The sequence below is a fragment of the Rhopalosiphum padi genome, chromosome 2 (assembly GCF_020882245.1).
Source record: "Rhopalosiphum padi isolate XX-2018 chromosome 2, ASM2088224v1, whole genome shotgun sequence".
Lineage (NCBI taxonomy): Eukaryota > Metazoa > Arthropoda > Insecta > Hemiptera > Aphididae > Rhopalosiphum > Rhopalosiphum padi.
The window spans coordinates 5,121,925-5,141,952 of NC_083598.1; the positions used below are offsets into that span (position 1 = coordinate 5,121,925).

Here is a 20,028-nt window from a genome sequence, read left to right on the forward strand (position 1 = left end):
TTAACGGAGTACAATTGTTACGCTTAAAGTAATTTTTTTTAAAAAAGCTATATTTCAATAGCTATTAACAAAAGTAATAATAAACAATGTATTTTAAAAATAAAATATTTTTTTGGTTTAGTATAATGAATCTTAAGACTATATTGTAGCTTGATCACATCAACATGATAGTAACAAGTTGAATACACGTTAAAATTTTAATGAAGTTATACTATAATATTCATAATCACTATTATGATTTCATCTTTATTAAAGTTACCAAGCTACATAATCAAACAAAATAACTACTAATATTCCTACAAAAAGTCGCAAAACCCATGTCAAATATAAACTTATGAAATATTCATCGGAAAATATGAGATAATAATATTATAATACATTTTCTACGATATAATCAATCATGACTTACTAGATAGGGTCTAAATTTGAAAATAGGAATAAGTAAAATCATATTATTAAATATCAATAATTTAGAAAGTCTTACATTATGATTCAGATATTATATAGACTTCAAAAAGTGATAGAATATATTGAATTTTGATATTTATGGGTCAAACTAGCTACCAATACTATGACCAATGATAAATGACTAAGCATTTAGAATTGTTACCATCACAAACAAATAATTCGTGAATATTTTGAAGGATGATATTATTTGCGTTAGCATCGACCAATAATATTGTATTCCAAATAGTTATATCAGCGTTCTGAAAACGAACGCCTAAATTATTAATGATTTTACATTTTTATGAATAAAAAATGTTTGATTCTATGATTGAATAAACTTTTTCCAACTCGTTACTTTCAAATTTAATATAAAGAAGGTATTATTAAGTGTATTCATTGAGCCGTATGTTTTAGTGTATAATATATCAAATATTTTCTTGTACAAACACATTTAAATATTAAATTACCTATATGATTTTTTAAAACTCAAATATTATATTTTGTCGACAACCGAAAAATTTCCTATGTGACTTATCTAAATTTCATAATTCATCAAGTCCGAGTGAATAAAGCAATCGATACTTATTTTTATTTATTAGTTATGTATAGCATTGAAATTCACATACTATAAGAAATAAGATACTATACCATTGCATTAAATATATAGGTTCGAAATAAATAAAACAACAGAATACCGATGAGATGCAAAGAGTTGGATTAGTTAGAATAAATAATTATTAGTATGGAGATTATGTCATAACTGAATATGATAGTTTCGTATCTCAAGTCCTCGGGGAGAAGAGTTTAAGGACTGTTTCTGATTTTAATGCACGTATTATATGTATAGTGTAAAGTTTAAACAGTAATGGCTTTCTATATTTGAAATTCCCGTCAAGTATTATTATTTGCGTTAAGGTATGCCGATGACGTGATGTTGTCTGCGATAAAAATAAGTGATTCAAAATAATACTGTATCGTGGTATTATAATAATAATAGTCTTAGTAGACGATTCAAATATATTTAACTATTTATATAATTTTTCTCTGTATTTGAGTAGTACGAACGACATAATAGGAATAAGTTAATAATTATCCTTACAACTTGCTAGTCGATAGATCTATTTTGATTTTTTTATACACACAAACTTCAGTATACTAAAAGTAAATGGTAATTTATTGGTTTTTTATGATACCTATTCAGTATTCTATGTTTTCTAAATCATTGTATGTGAGTTTTACAATTTCGTTGTCTTGTTCCTTCGCCGGAAGTAAGATTACATTGCAATGGGACAATATTGGATTACAATTATATTGATATATTTGATATTGATAATTTCCATTGAATAATATTTCTTGAATCTTAAATACGCATTTAGAACTAATTCATTTTAATACGTAATATTAAAATAAAACAATTCGATTTTTTTTAACTTCGTGTTTTGAAGAATTGTCGAATGTCTCGATGTTTACTGCCTTTACATTTTAATTATAACAAAATAAACAAACAAACAAATATGAAAAGACGAGTAAAATATGACTTGTTCTTGGATAATAATTTCTACTGGTATATTATTTACGTCTAAACATCAATATTCAAGATTTTAACACGTTTTTAAAACCAAATTAATCAACTTGCTCCGCTTTCACCTACATAATATTACCAATGATCGTAGTTTTTAATTTGTCGTTAAATGTATATTTATGAGCATTTTCAAGGTCTCGACGACCACGTGACGCTTCTTTACGAACAATTATAATTTACATTATAATTGGCGTAAGTATCTCGTTCGATAATCGTTTAAGTGAAATGTAGATCTTAAGAGGACGTTTTAATGATCTGATTTGATTGCAATTGTCCCCGTGTCCCTTATTTTTAATTGCATTATTATGTCATCAATAGAATTGTATGCGAATGGTATCGCATAACAATTTTCCGCATGTTTCGTCAAATGAATTATAACGTCTTAATATGCGCGCACCTGCAATAATTATATGGAAACATAATATATATAATGTACACATTTGATCCGAATTAATGGCTAAGTCTAATCTGTTTACCAATAATGTTAATTGTGTTCGGAATTAACCCGTCTCGTTTCATTCTCCATTAATTGCATTATCACTCCTATGCAGCTGAGTATTATACACAAATAATATTATGTTTTAATAATAAAAAAAAATATATTATGGTGATATTTTGACATCCATTAAGCTCTTTGGGACATAAAAATGACAAAACAACATATTATAAAGTTATTTAATATAATAAATTCACCTATACATTTATCATTTTTTTCATCAACAACCCTTTAGAGTTTTTATATTCACATGAAATGTCATAAAAAAAAAATATGTTTATGTATATTAAGCTATTTGGTACAATATAATTATTAAGAGAACTATATTTTCATGTTTAAATTTCAAATGTTTTTATATTTCCATTATTATAGCAAATACAATATTATACTTAAGTAAATGCCAATAAAAGTGGACAATTTTCAAATTGGACACGTTTTTTAACACCTAACAATATGCGAAACATTTTATATGAATATATTCAAAACAATTTTTTTTTAAATAATATTGAATTGATCCGAATAATATAGTTGAATAATAAGCTGAACAATTGGATGACAATATCTATGATAAACCTATAACTAATAGAAAGTACAAATGTTACTTATATTAATATATTTTTATGGTGTACGATCTTAAATAATATATTATTATTTTATCTACTTAATACTCTAAGAGAAATAACCAATTTCTTGTTCTCTAAATAATAAATTATAATACCGTCTAAATGAATACATGATAATATTTCGTCGATTGTGTACAGTCGCATAAATATATTATTATAATAGCATGATTAATAGATTCCTATAACGAAATTTATTTCATTATACAAGTACAGTATTCATTGCTGAATTTACCGTCATTTAATAGTGTTATATATTTTTTTTTTACAACAAACAATCGTTGAATTAAATAACATAATTAACAAATCAGGGATCAATTAATTTTCATAATACTCAATTGTAAAACTTTTATGAAATATTAATTTATTGCAATCAAATTTAAAAATCGTTTGGTAGTTGTTTCATAAAAAATGTAACAAGCACTCTATTTATCCGTAGGCACGTCAATAATTAAAATGTATTTATTTATTATTAATTAATGTTGACCCAAGTAGCACAAATTAAACACATTCTACACAAAATAGATGTATATACTATATAGAAATTTAATTTTGATAAATGGTCTCGATTATCTCACCTTATTGTAACATAGTAATACACCTATATTGTTATAAGCATTAAATTTGAAAACAATGTTAACAATTCTAAAGATTTACTGATATTTAAGCAATTATTGTTTTAAGTTTTTCTTTGTTACACTTGCAAAAACTTTATGAAAAAAATAAATCTCGCTTATTCAAAATGCCATTATACAGCCTCGATAACCCATCTTTATAAAAGCACAACTTGAAACTTTTTTTACAACTCCTTAGCATCAGTACCTATATTCACAGGAAAATATATGATAGACATTATAAAATCATGTTGTTGTATACATTTCTTGATGGAAATTATTTCAATTTTATAAATAATATTTACACCAGTGATTAAACAATTTAAATTTAGTTATAGGTATAGTTATTAAATTATAAACAAATAAAATAAATAATTAATATTAAGAAACCGTATAACAAATTTTACGAATATAATATAGAGGTCGATGGTATACTGTCTTACTTCTTAAAATGTGAAAGTTTTTACCACAAACACAAACCATGAAAATTGTATTTATAAAAATGTTCTAGTTGAACATACATGATTTAAGGTCGACTATAAATAATAAAAATCAACACCTTACGCGTCTACCACTTGTGTTTGTATTGTTATATTTTTAAAAATTACTATTTAGTAAATACAAACGACTTAACGCCATCAAAGGTTATGTTTTTGATACCTTAGTAGTTGCTGTTTCTTATTTTAATGATTACCTATCAGGTTCACATTTTATTTACATCGTGCAGAGTACAATATTATGAAAACGGTTTTGTATGTTTAGCGTTATCGATTAAATAAAAATATATGGTAATATAATATATTATACATAGAAGCAGTCTGTATAATAAATTGTATTTTAATGTGTATCACCGAAACGGCTGTATCATCCTGCAATGCCCATTGTAGATTTCCGGCTTGTTATTAAAAACAAAAGATATTCGATGTTGATTAAAATTACACGTTTTTGTGACACGACCGTTAGGTAGGTACTTCATTTAACGCGTATAGACTGCTCGTACTCGAAAATATGACGTTTTTTCGTTATCCAAATAACATGTGACACAACACAATAATATTCAAATGAAATAACCCGTGTTTCGTGTGTGGATATGTGGGTTGTATGTTTATTCCACGAAACTTTTATTCCTCCAACCTTTGTACACGGCGTTTTCGCGAATAAATGAAACGAACGACGTTTTCTTCATCGTGAACTGAATATATTCTGTGTTGTATCAAGGGATTTAACTGTCTAAACATTAACTGTGAAACATGCAAAAGATTTTAAACTTAACACGCGCCACTATGTGTTTCCCACTGAGGTAGATTTTAAACGTTCGTCGGATATAATTTTAGTCTACAAACAATTTTAATTTATTTTTCAGGTGGAGATATCAGTAGCACGCAAATGCTGTGTAAAAACAGTTTAGACGTTTGTCTGATGAACGTGTCTCGCCTTTTGGAACGCACTGGTCAAGTCGGTATTCCGAAATCGAAGGCTGATGTGGATATCGTTTGCAAGTAATGAAAAATAATAATAAATAATCAGTTTCATAAATAGTTATTATACATTTAAGTCCCGTTGTTTTGCTTGATTTATGAATTAATGATTAAATTCATATTATATTATTGCACTGTTGGAAAACCATAATTCATAATATGCTTAGTGCTTAACTCATATTGCACTGTGATCCCTTAAAATATTGTCCCTAACCGTTTCAAGTTCATTATAATAGGAATAATTTAAAATATATTAATTAAGTTTTGTTTTCATATAAAAATATCCATAAATAGTTTGAAATATTTGTATTTTAGTTGCATAAATATTATTTCAGTGCTTAGAGACAATCCAGTGAATTGTTTTAATCTGTCGTTATTACTGTTACGATGCGTATATCAAATGCTTGTAAAGTAAAATTCAATTATAGATGTATAGACTGTAAATATAATATATTGTCATAAAACAAAAGACATAATTAAAATAAATAATATACACTTGATGGGTGTTCGTATACACATAGTAATATATTTAAAGGTTCATTCACTATTTCAAAATGTTTTAACTTTTTACATAATTTAATGTCACTATAGTACAAGATTTTAAAAATATATATTTTTTATTTTATTTTTTACTTTTTTGGAGCATTTTAATCTTATTTCAAACGAGTAATTATTACTTAAACAATATTGAAATCGTTATGATAAGCATTCGTATTATATTTAAAGGTTGGCCGATTTTGTTCAAATGCTCTTTTATTATATACGAGTAGAAATGGGTTATGGCTCTACGAGGAAGTATCAATATTACCTTGTGTATAATTTTTGTATGAATTCGTGAATCTGAATTATTAAAATTATTTGCAATTTATAAGCAATTCATCTTTTAATAGGCAGAGTAGTAGACCAAAATTTCCGGTAGGTATCCTTGTACTATTACTTGCAGCCAAGACCGAGATCTTTTAAAATAAAAAAAAATTAAAAAATTAAAAATTGTCAAAATAATTCGCGTTTATATTTAAATAGACCCCCTAATATATTATTATATGTATGTTTATTTAACTACAATAATATTTTGTTTGATAAATTTTGTTTAAAAATAGGAATAATCTTAAAAATATAAATGACAATAATATACAACAAAATGTTTCGAATTCAAATCCGCTCCATATCTATTTTTAAATTAGTAAAAACAATTTTTTTAACTTTGTAGTGTTATAAATATTTACAACGTTAGAACGAGTAGGTATTATAGTTTTCAACTAAATGACAAATTATAACAACCATACATTTCCATATTTCCATTTGAATTCACGATATCCTTGTAGTCACAACACAAGCCTACTGTATAGATATTTATATAAATACATTTGTTTAATATCAATAATAATTGTAAAAAAAATATTGACAGTTTATACCTAAAGTTCAGAAATAAAAAAAAAACTATTTATTCACATTTTTAACAATGATATTATTTATATTATTAGTACCTATTGATAAACATTTTTTGTTAAAATATATTGATTTCTTATTAAATATAATAATGTTTTAGTTATATTAAAATGCTGTGTATTAATATAATAATTATTTTGTTTAAATAGAGGGTTCAAAATGGGAATGAAGTGCTTCGATGATTTTTCAAATTTATGTCTATCATTAGATGAAAAGAATATGGTCAACGACAACGTAATTGGAGCCAAATATACATTCAAATTTTTATGCGATGATGAAACATTTCAAAGAGGTAAACAAAATTAAGTGTACTTAATTTAATTATGATTAATTGGAAAAATGCCTCTTACTGAATTCAAGTCATTATTATTTAATTAAGTATTTTAAACTAAAACAAAATATACTAGCTTTTATGTGGAAAAATAAATCTATTCAAGAGTTAAATTTACTAGATATACAAGTATATTTATTTTATTTTAATGTAATATGATACATTATGATTATAAAAAATTTAAATACTTGTTAAAAGTTAACAAGTAACATTCTCTCAATAATATACAATAATTGTTTTAGAATGAAATGTATCCATCTTTACGAATCTTATTAAAACTTAAGACATCAAATTACATATTACCACTGATAATCTAACCCGAGTCATTCGTATAATATCAAATTGTTTTTGAAAACTAATGGTAATTTCAAAAATACTCATTTCTGAAGTAACTACAAACTTTGTCAAATTTTAAATCTATTAAGAAACCATAATTACGAAACTTTTAAAGTTTCCCTATACCCACGAAAAATCAATTTTAGTGAAAACTGAAAAAACTTATATGATCATTATAAAATCAATAAATTCCTCCATTCACACAGATGATAGAACTATGAGAAATATTACATGGTCTAGGATTCTTATAGTTTCGTTACAGTTTTCTAAAATATAAAAATACTTATTTTTTTTTTTAGAAATATCTGAAATCCCTATAAAATATATTTATTTTTTTTTTTAACTAATAACATGTTTAAACGCTCTTTCTAAAATGTATTTTCGTTTGATAAATATAGTGTTAGCGTAATAATTTTAGAAGTTAATACTTAAAACTTTATATCTTATGAACTTGTAATCAAGGTTTCAAAAGTATGTTATTAAATGAGTTATATAAAAGTAATTGTTTATAATACTTCAAAGACCGTCTCCGTTTGTACGAAAACTTTAAATTGTTCTTAAAAAATATCTAAATCGTTTTTTAAACTTAATACTAGAGTAGAAAATATTAAGGTTAAACCTGACTAATTTGAAACCAAATATTGAAAAATTAGTATATAATAGCATCAGATTTACGGCTTCTATAAAAGTATTAATTTTTTGGTAATTATATTTATTTTATGTAACAATGTTTTTAAATTAAAATTGTATGTTTCATAATTAAAAATCAAATAAATAATTACATTATTATTTAGTTAATATTATAATTAATGAATAAAAACAAACTATTCAATTATAAATAAATTTATATTAAATATTCAGCCATGTTCTATGAGACAAAAAAGTTTGGGAACCACTGTTGTAGTTCAACGTTTTAATAATGTTCTCGGGTACAGAGTTGTTTTTTAATTGAATCCTTCATTTCACGTACATAACATAATATATTCCAATGAATAAATTATTATGATAAACACATAGGTGTAAATCAGTATTTTGTTGTCCAAGCAAACTTTGAAACAAAGAAAATTTAGTTAACTTTGTTATTGTTTTGAAGCTATAATATTTTAATTATTATTTTATTTTTAGTGTATTACAATTTTTAAATATAGTTATTTATTTGATGAGTTGTATTACGTATTTATATTACAGAACCACCATCAATAAAATATAGTAGGTACAGTTCAAAATAGTATTTTTAGTTTTAATTTAAAATATTTATTTGAGATTTAACAACATCTCTGTTTATTTTACTCCCACTTGATCACGATCGAGTACAAAATCAAACTCTATCAAGTGAGTGGTCTGTAAGATTTAAATCCGAAGTACCTATGTATTATTATATGTATAGTGTATACATAATAATGCTTTTCTGTGTATTAAACTCGGATCATGGAAACGTTTAAAATGTTTTTATGTGTATTTAATTTCTATAAAATAATACATTAGTTAATACAGAATACGGATAAAAAAGTTTCTCATGAACCATACCCGTTTAGAATTTATACTTTTTGTTGGAACTAAATTATTACACATGGTAAGTACAAGAAACTACGTAATTTATAATTTTCGAAATTTGAGGGAAAAACTGTGAGAATACAAGCAGATGTTTGTCCAAAAATATTTACAAAGTTAAATCAGCGCCAAAGACGTGGTAAGCGGTTAACAACAAATTGAATAAACGTTATTTTTAGCGAAAATATTAAAAATAATTAGAAAACTTTTTGGACTGAATACTGCAGCGTGTATAATTATAATTAAAAATTGTGCAATATTTTTCGTAATCAATTTAATAATCAGATCGTGCTGACCTAAACTCATCGACAAAAAAAAATTGAAAGTCCGCAATATGGTTTTCAATGCTTAGTAAATTTTTAAATTGAAAATAAAAAATATTTTATTTTAATTATTTTTAAATGCTTATTACATTCGTATTGTATATCAAACAACATATTACTATAAACCTAAATCTGTAGTAAAAGTTTATGAGAGCTTAAATTTTAAATCAGGTCACCGTGTTTTTCTGACATAACAGAAATTATAAATAAAAAAAAAAAAATTGTAACTATCATCAACGTAAATTTAATCGTAGTATATTATATATTATTATAAAACAAGTTCATAAATTGAATAATAAAACTAATAAAATTTAATTGACAACAAAATAAACGTGTGCTGCGAGGAATAATCTATACTGATAATGAAATACGTTTTAAAAATAGATGATTTTCAATTTTAATACCATATACTCATAGAAGTATATAACACTATATTGTATACATTGCAGTGCTTCTCAAACTTTTTTGTCATGGTCCCCCTCCCCTAAATTTAATGCGAAACTGTCAAAGCCCCTTAATCAAAATCATTAAGTATTTTATGGTCTATCAGGATTAGGTTTAGGTATATATTATATATTTCACGGCCGCCAGTTTGAGAAGTACTGGTATACAGGAATACTAAAATAAGCTTGTTTTATGGTGTATACATTTTGTTTCTAATATGAGTTAATATAATATTAACATTAACATTAACATTAAATAATTATTTGATTATTTATCAAAATAAAAGAAACTGTTTATATTTAGCACAAACAGCAAATTCAACTTAAGCCGTTGAATAGCCAAACATAATATGATCAAAACTTAAGTCAAATTTTCGGTAGTTTTAATCAATTTAAAATGTTTTATTTAATTTTGTGTTCTAATCTTTAAATTTGTTTTATAATAAAGATTATTAATTACAAATTTGCAAACCTAAATATAAAAAAATCAATAGAATATACAGAATTATTTTTAACCATTTTTAAATAATATATGATATCTGAATACAATATCATTAAAAAACAAAATTAATATTATAATTATTTTTATTAAATATAAAATGTTGTCATATTGATCTTCTCGCGATAACGAATAAAATAAAATAAATATATTTAAAAACGAAAAAATGACGGTTATCATTGTATAAAGTATATACTACATAGTTATTCCACACTCCACCTAAAAGTCTGGAATTCCAATAGAATGAAATGTGAAACATATATATTATATAATATATATGTTATGAATTGTAGTGAACCGCGAATAAGATCATCACATTTTTTGGATCTTAATATATATTATTATTATTATTATAGTTTAGTTAGGGTTTTTCAAAGTATTTTAGTCATATTTTTTTTTTTAAAGATTATTGCTTATAGCCAAAATCTGATTGAATTTGCTGATGAAAACTTAATACAGATATTACATGGTCAATAAAATATATCACGATGTATATAGAATATAGACGTAATGATTGTTATAGCTGAAAATCAAATCAAATCAAAATAATATTTTATAAAAAAAGAATGTCGAGTCGTAGATAGACCCAACGATGGTCTGATTGTTATTATTACATTAAAATAACTATATGAAAGTATAGTAATATGCTATATAGTTGTACAATATTTCACCAAAATAAAGTAGTACTAAGAATAATAAAAGTTTGATGTCCAACATATTTTACATTCAATTTTTCAGTAATAGTATGTTTTGTTTAGTCATTAAAAAATTAGAAATGTTTATGATTGAAAATATTTAGAAGAATACTAATTTAATATTAAATTATGATCACTTATCAGTTATCTGTATAAAATTCACGTATAAATGATGTTAAAGTATTAAGTATATCGTGACATTTTGACTTTTTAATTAGATACAACATACAAATATATATCACAATATTTTATGTATATTTATAATTAATTGTAATAAATAATTACATTCAAAAAATAATAACATAGTACGCTTAAAATATATTTATTTTTACTTACACAAACTTGTGTATTATAGACTATAATAAGTAATAACTTATAAAATATTACCGCCATACCTACCTAATATTAATTTAAAATTATATTATAACATCAACCTTATTTTGATAAAGTATATGGTAAAAGTGGATTAAAAATGCTCAATATACTTTTTATGGTAACAAATAATTAATACTCTGAGTACAGTCGATATATACATTATACGTATTACATATATATATAGATATATGTATGTATGTATGTATATATGTATATATATTGTACGTACATATATTATATATTATGATAACCACTAGTCATGTATAATTTATAAAATGTAATGATGGCTACATAGTAAACCATGAATGGTTTATTATTTAACAGACTCTTTTGAATTTGAAACAAAAAAAAAACGGAACAAAGTCGAAATAAAACCACGGAGTCAGACATTTTTTTTCTTTTTACATTAATTAACTTAGAAATCTAAAAATGTATTTATTTCATTTTTAGACGTGTTTTTTAATACTTACCAAAGATAATCTACAGTTTTAAAAGTCTGACTAACTAATGATCATATTGTTATCGCTGTTTATTTGTTATACTATAGGTAGGTATGCTTTTTTGTTTTTATTAAACCGTTGACCTAACCGCAATTTCTATCGATTACGATGAAAAATTATTGAAAACGTTAAAACAACAACTCGAGGTTCAATCTTCAATATTAGGTAGGTGTAGATATAGTTTATTATATTCTGCATATGACTACCCTTCCTAGCCTTAGCAAGTCAAGTGGTTTGCGAGTATAAAATGGTTTAAGTTTTGTAGTTTGTACCCATATTAATTATTAAGCAAATAATATATATATATATATAATTGAGTGCGTTATATCGACGGTTGCAGGTAGATAGTGATAAATGATAATATTATATTATACAGAACGATTCACCAAACATTCTCGCCAACTTCTTATCATTTAACAATAAATGTATTCAAGATCTAATTTTTGGAATTTTTAAATAAACTTACCTCAAGAAACAAAGTTTTTAAATTCTTGAGATTTTCTATGACTTAAATAGTTTCCTGAGAAAATAAAAGCAAACTTTTGTATCCGCTCAATAATATTAAGAATAGGTAATAGAGGTTCTCAATGAGCATACTTGATTTATCACTTAGTATATGATTTTAAAGTAGCATCAAAGTATCTTAAAAGTTACAAAATAATAAAACTTATAATAAATAAATATACTTATAACTACAATAGCATATACATCAAACACATAATATGACAATATTGTTTAAATCACATGGTCTACAAATGTCAAAATTTTAAATAAAAACGTTTATTGATTAGTTTAAAAATAGATAATAGTAAACACTATATTGTTACTAAATGGTCAATAGGTACTTCTACAATGTATATTATTAAGAAAGCTGACTTGAATTCGAATTATTTTTTTTTTTTTTGTACGAATGAATGTTTATAATTGATTTAATAAGTATATATACATATATATATATGTTACAGTAAATGATGTTAAACATTAAAATAACGTTATTTTCTAGTAAATAACAATAATTACCTAACAAACTAGTAATTATCGTGGTTTATTATTTTTTGGGTTTGATTATTGATAATTTCTACATACGATGGAAAATGTTGTTATATAATGTTATCTTAATGGTATTAGATACCTACTAGACAGTATTACAGCCGCAGTAGATAGAACTTCGGACTTAGATATTCTGTAATATATAAATAAAGCATAAATAAGCTTAGTGGGGCTTACTAGTGTAGGACTTAATTGTAAATATAATAACTATTATAGATAATATTTTTGTCAGTTTTTCACGGTACGCATCGGATAGACATTGCCATTATATCGTCATATTATTTTTGTATATTAAAATATTCGTAAAACATTGTGTTAATTTTCTTTATTAATACAATTCAATATGGATGAACTTGAAATGGAAAACAAATTTAACAACATTATATCTGATATAATTAAAAAAAAACGTAGTGATAATAACTTCTTTCTAACCATTGATGAGTACAATATTCGTATTGAATACAACCAATAAATACACCTGTCGAGTGGTTGGGAAATTATGCAATTCTAAATGTCATAGTTCATTATCATGTGAAAATAAATAATAATAATATAACAGTTTAAATACAAATAACATGATTAACTAATATTGTTTGAAATTAACGTAAATCCTTAGTAATTACTAATTAACGTTATAAACCTTGTAAAATATTCAATAATATCTAATAACGTTAATTGCTAGTTAATAACGTTAATATAAATTTAACATCCTTTACTGTAACATATATATATTATATAGCAAACGAATAAAACTTATACGGTATAATTAAATCATAATATATTATGCCTGTTGTGTTTTCTCTATTGATAAACAGGCTGACATAATTGTCAGACAAATCGTGTGGATTTATGACCGGTTCACAATACCGGTCGATTATACACTGTTAACTCCGATCAACGTTTTGTAAATAAATACTGGTCGAGTATAGTATTATTATTAATTACTGAAATATTTTATCTATTTGATAATTTCCATGATAACTATATAGTCTGCGACCATGCAAATATAAACAATAAATTAATGTAAATTACATACTATATTGTCTGTTATAATAAATGGTAACAATAATAATAAGTAGTAAAAGTATAATAGTATGTAGGTACTTACGAAAATGTTAAATAACAACATAAATAATTACTAAGTTTAAACTTTTCTCATTATTTATTTTTATTAAAATTACACTGGTATATATTTATTTTTATTATAAACTATAATGCTATATAATCACACCCAACAATTATTATTTACGGTTCTGTGGATCAACTATGTTTATCGAATTATTATTTCTGCCGTTAAGAAATAATCAAAAATGTAATTGAGTCGCATTATTAGATAGATACACGTATTTTTCTCATACCTTAATTACACCTCAGTTAAAAAAAAATTTGTTACAGCTAATGTAAATGAATGACCGGTAAATATTACTATGGAATAAAGACATTAGAAAAATATTATTCTAATTTATTATAAAAAGTGTATGTTTTATAACTTACCACCAATGAGATTGTTAGAAATATCCAATAACTTTATACCCTCTTAAATGACGTAAGTAAAAAATGTGTAAGTGTGTAACTATTTATTTAGTTTATACTTTTTTTATTTTTCAATGTTTTAGTACAAAATTCCAATGAATAATCACATTATTGTTATTATATCATAGTATTTTCAAATCCTTAAATACATAAAAGTATTATAGAATATGCAATCCCATTGAGCCTTAATATTAACATCTCTCTTGTTTTGAATATTATACTTTACAAACTGTTATGACAAAACAATATAATTTATTACAATAAGTACATAATATAATTTATAACCAAATAATTTTTTTATTCTTGTTTTAAAAGGACGGCATGCCAAGATTTGTCATAAACATATAGATGGATATGTTTTTTGCACAAATAAAAAATAAATATATAGTAAAAACATGTTCACACAAATCTATTATATAAATATATTGTTATTTGAAGAAGTTCTATAGTTCTATAACTGAAACACCTATAAAGTTAATTAATAAAAAACAACATTTTTAGCGTAAGCAATTTTTAAAATATTCATTTATGAAAAAAATGATGACAATTTGCAATACGTAAGCTGATATAAAATTTCTATTAAGCGTCATATTATTCGATAAAGTAATAAAAATAGTAAAAAAAAATTGTTAAAAGATGTCCTTGATAACTAATATTACTTTTTTTCATTTTTATAATAGATGTACCTAGGTCTGAAATCACTTCACAACCATCGGTCTGCGTCAAATTTTCACTATTGTACGAAAATAGAAATAATAAACAGTATGACGTCCTTAGTATATATTGGTTTTACAACGACGTGTCTTATACATAAACTTTTTTACTTCGCGCTAAACATTTTTTTCAGGTTATAGTGTCACGGAAGTTTCGTACAGCCTACCTATAAATTGTAAATTTGACACAAGCGATGAGTTAATTCTTGGAATTTTCTAAAAAAAAATGTGTACAAAATTAATGGTAATACTGCAGTGAACCTGAAATCCATCTCATCTTATAACATAACTTGGGTTCTAAAAAAAAACTTTTGAATTATTTTTTAACTTTTTATAAAAATTAAAGGCCTGAAATTTTGATAAATATTAAAAATATTAAAATTTTAAATTTAAGATTAAAATTAGGTAGTCATCTGAAATACCTACACATAATTTATCTCAAAGATCACGCATAGAAATTTAATTTTTTGGACCTGAAACATTTTGATCACAGAAGAGTGTATATTTTTATAACGGTAATGAAATTATTTTTGGTTATTTTTATTATTTTTGTTATATTTTATTATTATTTTGTGTATGAATTAATTTAAAATATAAAATTTTTAAAATGTCACTCATTATTAACATTATTGACATTAAATATCTCTGGACTCTCTGGTCCCGCTATTTTTTCGATAGCGAGATTAACTTATATTGATTAAAAAATTATAAATTATGAAATAGGCTTAAGCGAGGATAAATTAAAATGGAATATACTCATGTTTTCAGTATAATGGGAGTTGAGAGTCTATGATATAATCTGCTTATACGGAAAACCGTCACTCGAGAAAAAGCTTTGAGGGCAATTAATAATTTTAACTTGTGGTACAGCATAACTTATATATTTCCATAGTGTAACAGCCGGGCTTACATTTATAATCGTTTAGGACTTTGTTGGAAACAAAAAATACATAATATTATACATTGAAAGCTGAAATAATTTTTATGCCTAGTTAAAAACATATTATTTAAGATGATTTTTAATCAATTGGATATTAAAATTTACTCAAAATAGTAATAACTAATAGCTTACTATAATAATGTTTATAATAGGAACAAGATAATTATAGAGCACGTTTTGAATTAGCCATTTATGAATTATTTTGGCATAAATTGATAGTTATGCTTTGTCATAGGTATTGTCGGTCACTGATGCATTTAAATGGGTAAATTGGTCATAGATAAAAATATTACACACTTATTTAGTATTTAATTAAATTTTTTCATTTAACAAAAGGTCGAGGAATTTATTACAGTTTCTGGAATAATAAAAGATATTAGAAGAATCTTTATAGAATAAAGAAAAAAGTTAACGATTTATAGAACTGAGGAGTGATTGGAATTTATATACCATGAAAATTTACAGTACTTAGTACCTAATCAATATAAACTATTCGATAAAAATTTAAGTTTTATGAGCAGAAGTTGATCAATGTATTGATTCAAGTGGGGTAAACACTCGAATATTTTGCTGCTAAAAAAATATTCAAAATAACGCTATGTAATGGAGTACTCGTATGGTATTTCCATGACTGGTGTTTGGCGGTATAATCACCGCCAATAATAAATTTGTTTTCAATTGAGATTAGTTAAGTATTCGTAGAATTTTTGTAATAGTATATTTAGGTGTAGAGAACATCACAATTATATTGAAATTTATATTAATGAAATGCATTATATAGTATATAAGCTCAAAAGAGGTTGGAGTATGTGTAAAATGGGATATTTGATTAAAAATAACTAGGTACAATGCACAATGCTATTAAAATGATTTGTTTTATAATTAGTTTACCTCCTAGAATAATAAAATTCAAATAATATATTATGGTAAAATGTTTCTGTTTTAAGTGCAATATTATTATTACAAGCTATAAATGCATCTATGACCCATTTTACGTAACATTATATTATAGTGTTCAACATATAAACTTAAATAATTAATACTTTCCAAAAATATAATAAATGTACAGAAATTATAATATTTAATATTTATTCAAACAAAAAAAAAATAACAATAAATAATATTAAAATTAAATAGTACAATGTCGATGGATTGTACTACGGTGTATTTGATCAATAAGCTTTGCTTCCGATAAGAGTTGTATTAGTTAAATGGATTCGACCCCCACCGTGTTTTCTACTAAAATAGATTTATCTCTCGCCAATTATCTACCTTAATAATTAGACAATATTTCTGAATACGTATTTGAATCTATTATGAAGTTTACTTAAAAACGGGATATCAGTTTTTTGAAATCAAATTCTTGAACGTGAATTATATTTAATAAGTACCGGTTCAAGGTTATTTATCTGATTTTTTTAAGCCATTGATGTGGATATATTTTAAGACTAGGAAATATAGCCAATTTACTCATTTTATATAATTTCTAATAAATTACATTATACGCTATAGCAAACAATACGATCAAAGAATTAATTATAAATTAATGTATAAATATAATAAATAATATACATTCAATATTATTATTACCCATTATGAGGGTCGTTGAACTGCACCGTTATACGTGTTTAGATAGCTGCAGAGCACGTTCTGGATATAACGGTACGTCAATACATAATAATAAACTATATGCGTATATAGGTACATTATATGTAGATTATTATATAGGTACCCGCCCGAAATCTATTTCCATATAAATAACGTTTACGTATAAGACAACAACCAAAACACTTCGACTTTTTCGCATACGGAGAGGAAAATCAAAATGAAAAAAAAATCTAACGATCTCCCATACCCACCCGTTTTGAAGCTATTGTATACATTTGTTTGTTTATACATAGATACGAACGATAGTGAACTTATTCGGAACAAAAAATATACAAACCGACCGTACCGTTGAAAATATAAATACCAGGTTCGTTGGTAAAACCGTTCATTTGTATTGGTGGGAGTTTTTTTTCTTCCTTTTTGTATATTCTCGAGTTTTAGGTTTTAACAGTCAGCAAACTTACTTAGGAAGCAAACACTAGTCGTTGAATGAAATCGAAAGACGCGATTTTTTATAGTTATTTTTTTAAAATTGGACAATATTCTCGTTTTTATACGATACACAGCAGTCAAACGATTATTATTAGCTCAAAACCAATTTTGTGACACCATTTAAAATATGGAAAAGATAATATTTATAATAGACAATGCCACAAGCTTAAAATATATAATTTTGTGAGAAAACACGTATTATATGAAGGATGTATAACATGTCATGTTTATCGTATGGACCATCAATAAATATGTCGAGAAATTCAAGGAACCATTAAATTATTATTTTTTTAATTTTAAATATATTATGTACTTTACACGAGCCTCATATTTATCATAATTTGTAGTACTTGTTATAACTTCTGATATAGAGAACGATATCAAGAAAAATACATAATATTATACATAATATACAAATAAATAAATAAATGTAAATAAATTATATAATATAGGTACATATAATACATAGGGATACACCAAACATATTCACTCCAATGTTAACCCTTTAAAATAAATAAATTCAAACACTTTTTTTAGAACCTTGACTACACTTAAAAGCTATATTTTCAAATATTTCGATTTTTATATCATATTTTATGAAGTTTCTTTTAACAATGTTATCATGTTGCAGACTTTCTGAAATATACAGATTGTTACCAAGTGATAAACTCGGACTGGGACTCGTGCTCCGCGAAATTCATGTCATTGGTACGCGAAGAGATGAACGGCAACCAGTCGGAGGATGCTAAAGTGCTAAATCTGTGTTGGTAAGCCACACTTCTAACACTACCTATATTATAATATACTTGTTGTGCACTATGCCTGCCCATCGCATGCCATATAATATGTCAACACATTTGTTATTTTCTGATATTGTTTTAGATTTTTGAAAATTATAAATCATCGACCCATTTGAGAGCCATAATATTTAGATAGATCCTGCTGAGTACAAAAAAATGTATTTATAGCTGCGGAGCATTAATTGAATTCGTATATTATCTAAAGAAAGCAAAATTGGCCCATTTAAACCGTTTAAATTGTATTTTATAGTACACAGTTAATTAACTAATGAACCACTGAACTTAGTTATTACAAATAAAAGAAATACGGGATGTTCTATAAAGAAATACCTAATTTCAAATAAACTCCGTATAAATTGGTAGTAGTGCGATCTATTATAGTTGTCATATGAACCAGACAAGTCTCTAGTTCTTCTACCTCGGTCAACAGCACTCGAAGAGCTAATAGATATAGAAAAATGATTAATTTGATAAGTTTCTCTAGCATATCAGTCAGTGTTTTAAACGAGTGTGGTTATCGTTGCGACATCATATTGAATAATATTATAAAAACAAAATTTATGAGCTATAGTTTTGATTAGTACATGTTTTAATAATTTTCTAAGTGTAATATTTTATCAACATGCCGACTGTAACGAGGATCAGAGGATCATTTTTATTTCTTAGTCATATTTTTTTTTTTTTTTTAATTGATTAAAATATTTAAAGTTTTGTTGATTTTATAATTACAAGTTAACTAATATTCAACCAACCCTTCATTACCTAACTAAAAATGATATGTGAATCACATATTTTTTTATTTTCGAAAGGACATTTTTTGATTCTTCGCATTTTATGAGGAAAACGATGTATGCCATTAATATAAGTAAGGTCGATGACTAAAATTCACTAAACGATAGATGTAAAAAAATTCTCCGCGAAATATTTGAGGCAGTTCATATTTTTCATATATATTTTAAACTTGTATATTCTATATGAACTACCGTGTATTGCGCATAATGTATACGTTCGCAGAAATTATATCAATAATGAAAACTAATGTGACGCTATAAACCAAAATGTGGTGACTGTTATGTTTATAAAAGATAATAAATAACAGCGATGGCAGTCATGGTTTTTAAGCGGGTCTTTTCCAGACTATTTCGTACATTTG

The 20,028-nt window shown here is 24.8% G+C and overlaps 1 protein-coding gene across 1 annotated transcript in view; it reads left to right on the plus strand.

Annotated features, from left to right (window-relative positions):
• Positions 1-20,028, plus strand: part of LOC132922078 (uncharacterized) — a 76,396-nt gene that overhangs the window by 36,445 nt on the left and 19,923 nt on the right. The window contains exons 2-4 of the mRNA XM_060985404.1: positions 5,123-5,258; positions 6,836-6,978; positions 18,707-18,842. Coding sequence (XP_060841387.1) covers positions 5,123-5,258; positions 6,836-6,978; positions 18,707-18,842 — 415 coding nt within the window. The remainder of the gene's footprint in view (positions 1-5,122; positions 5,259-6,835; positions 6,979-18,706; positions 18,843-20,028) is intronic.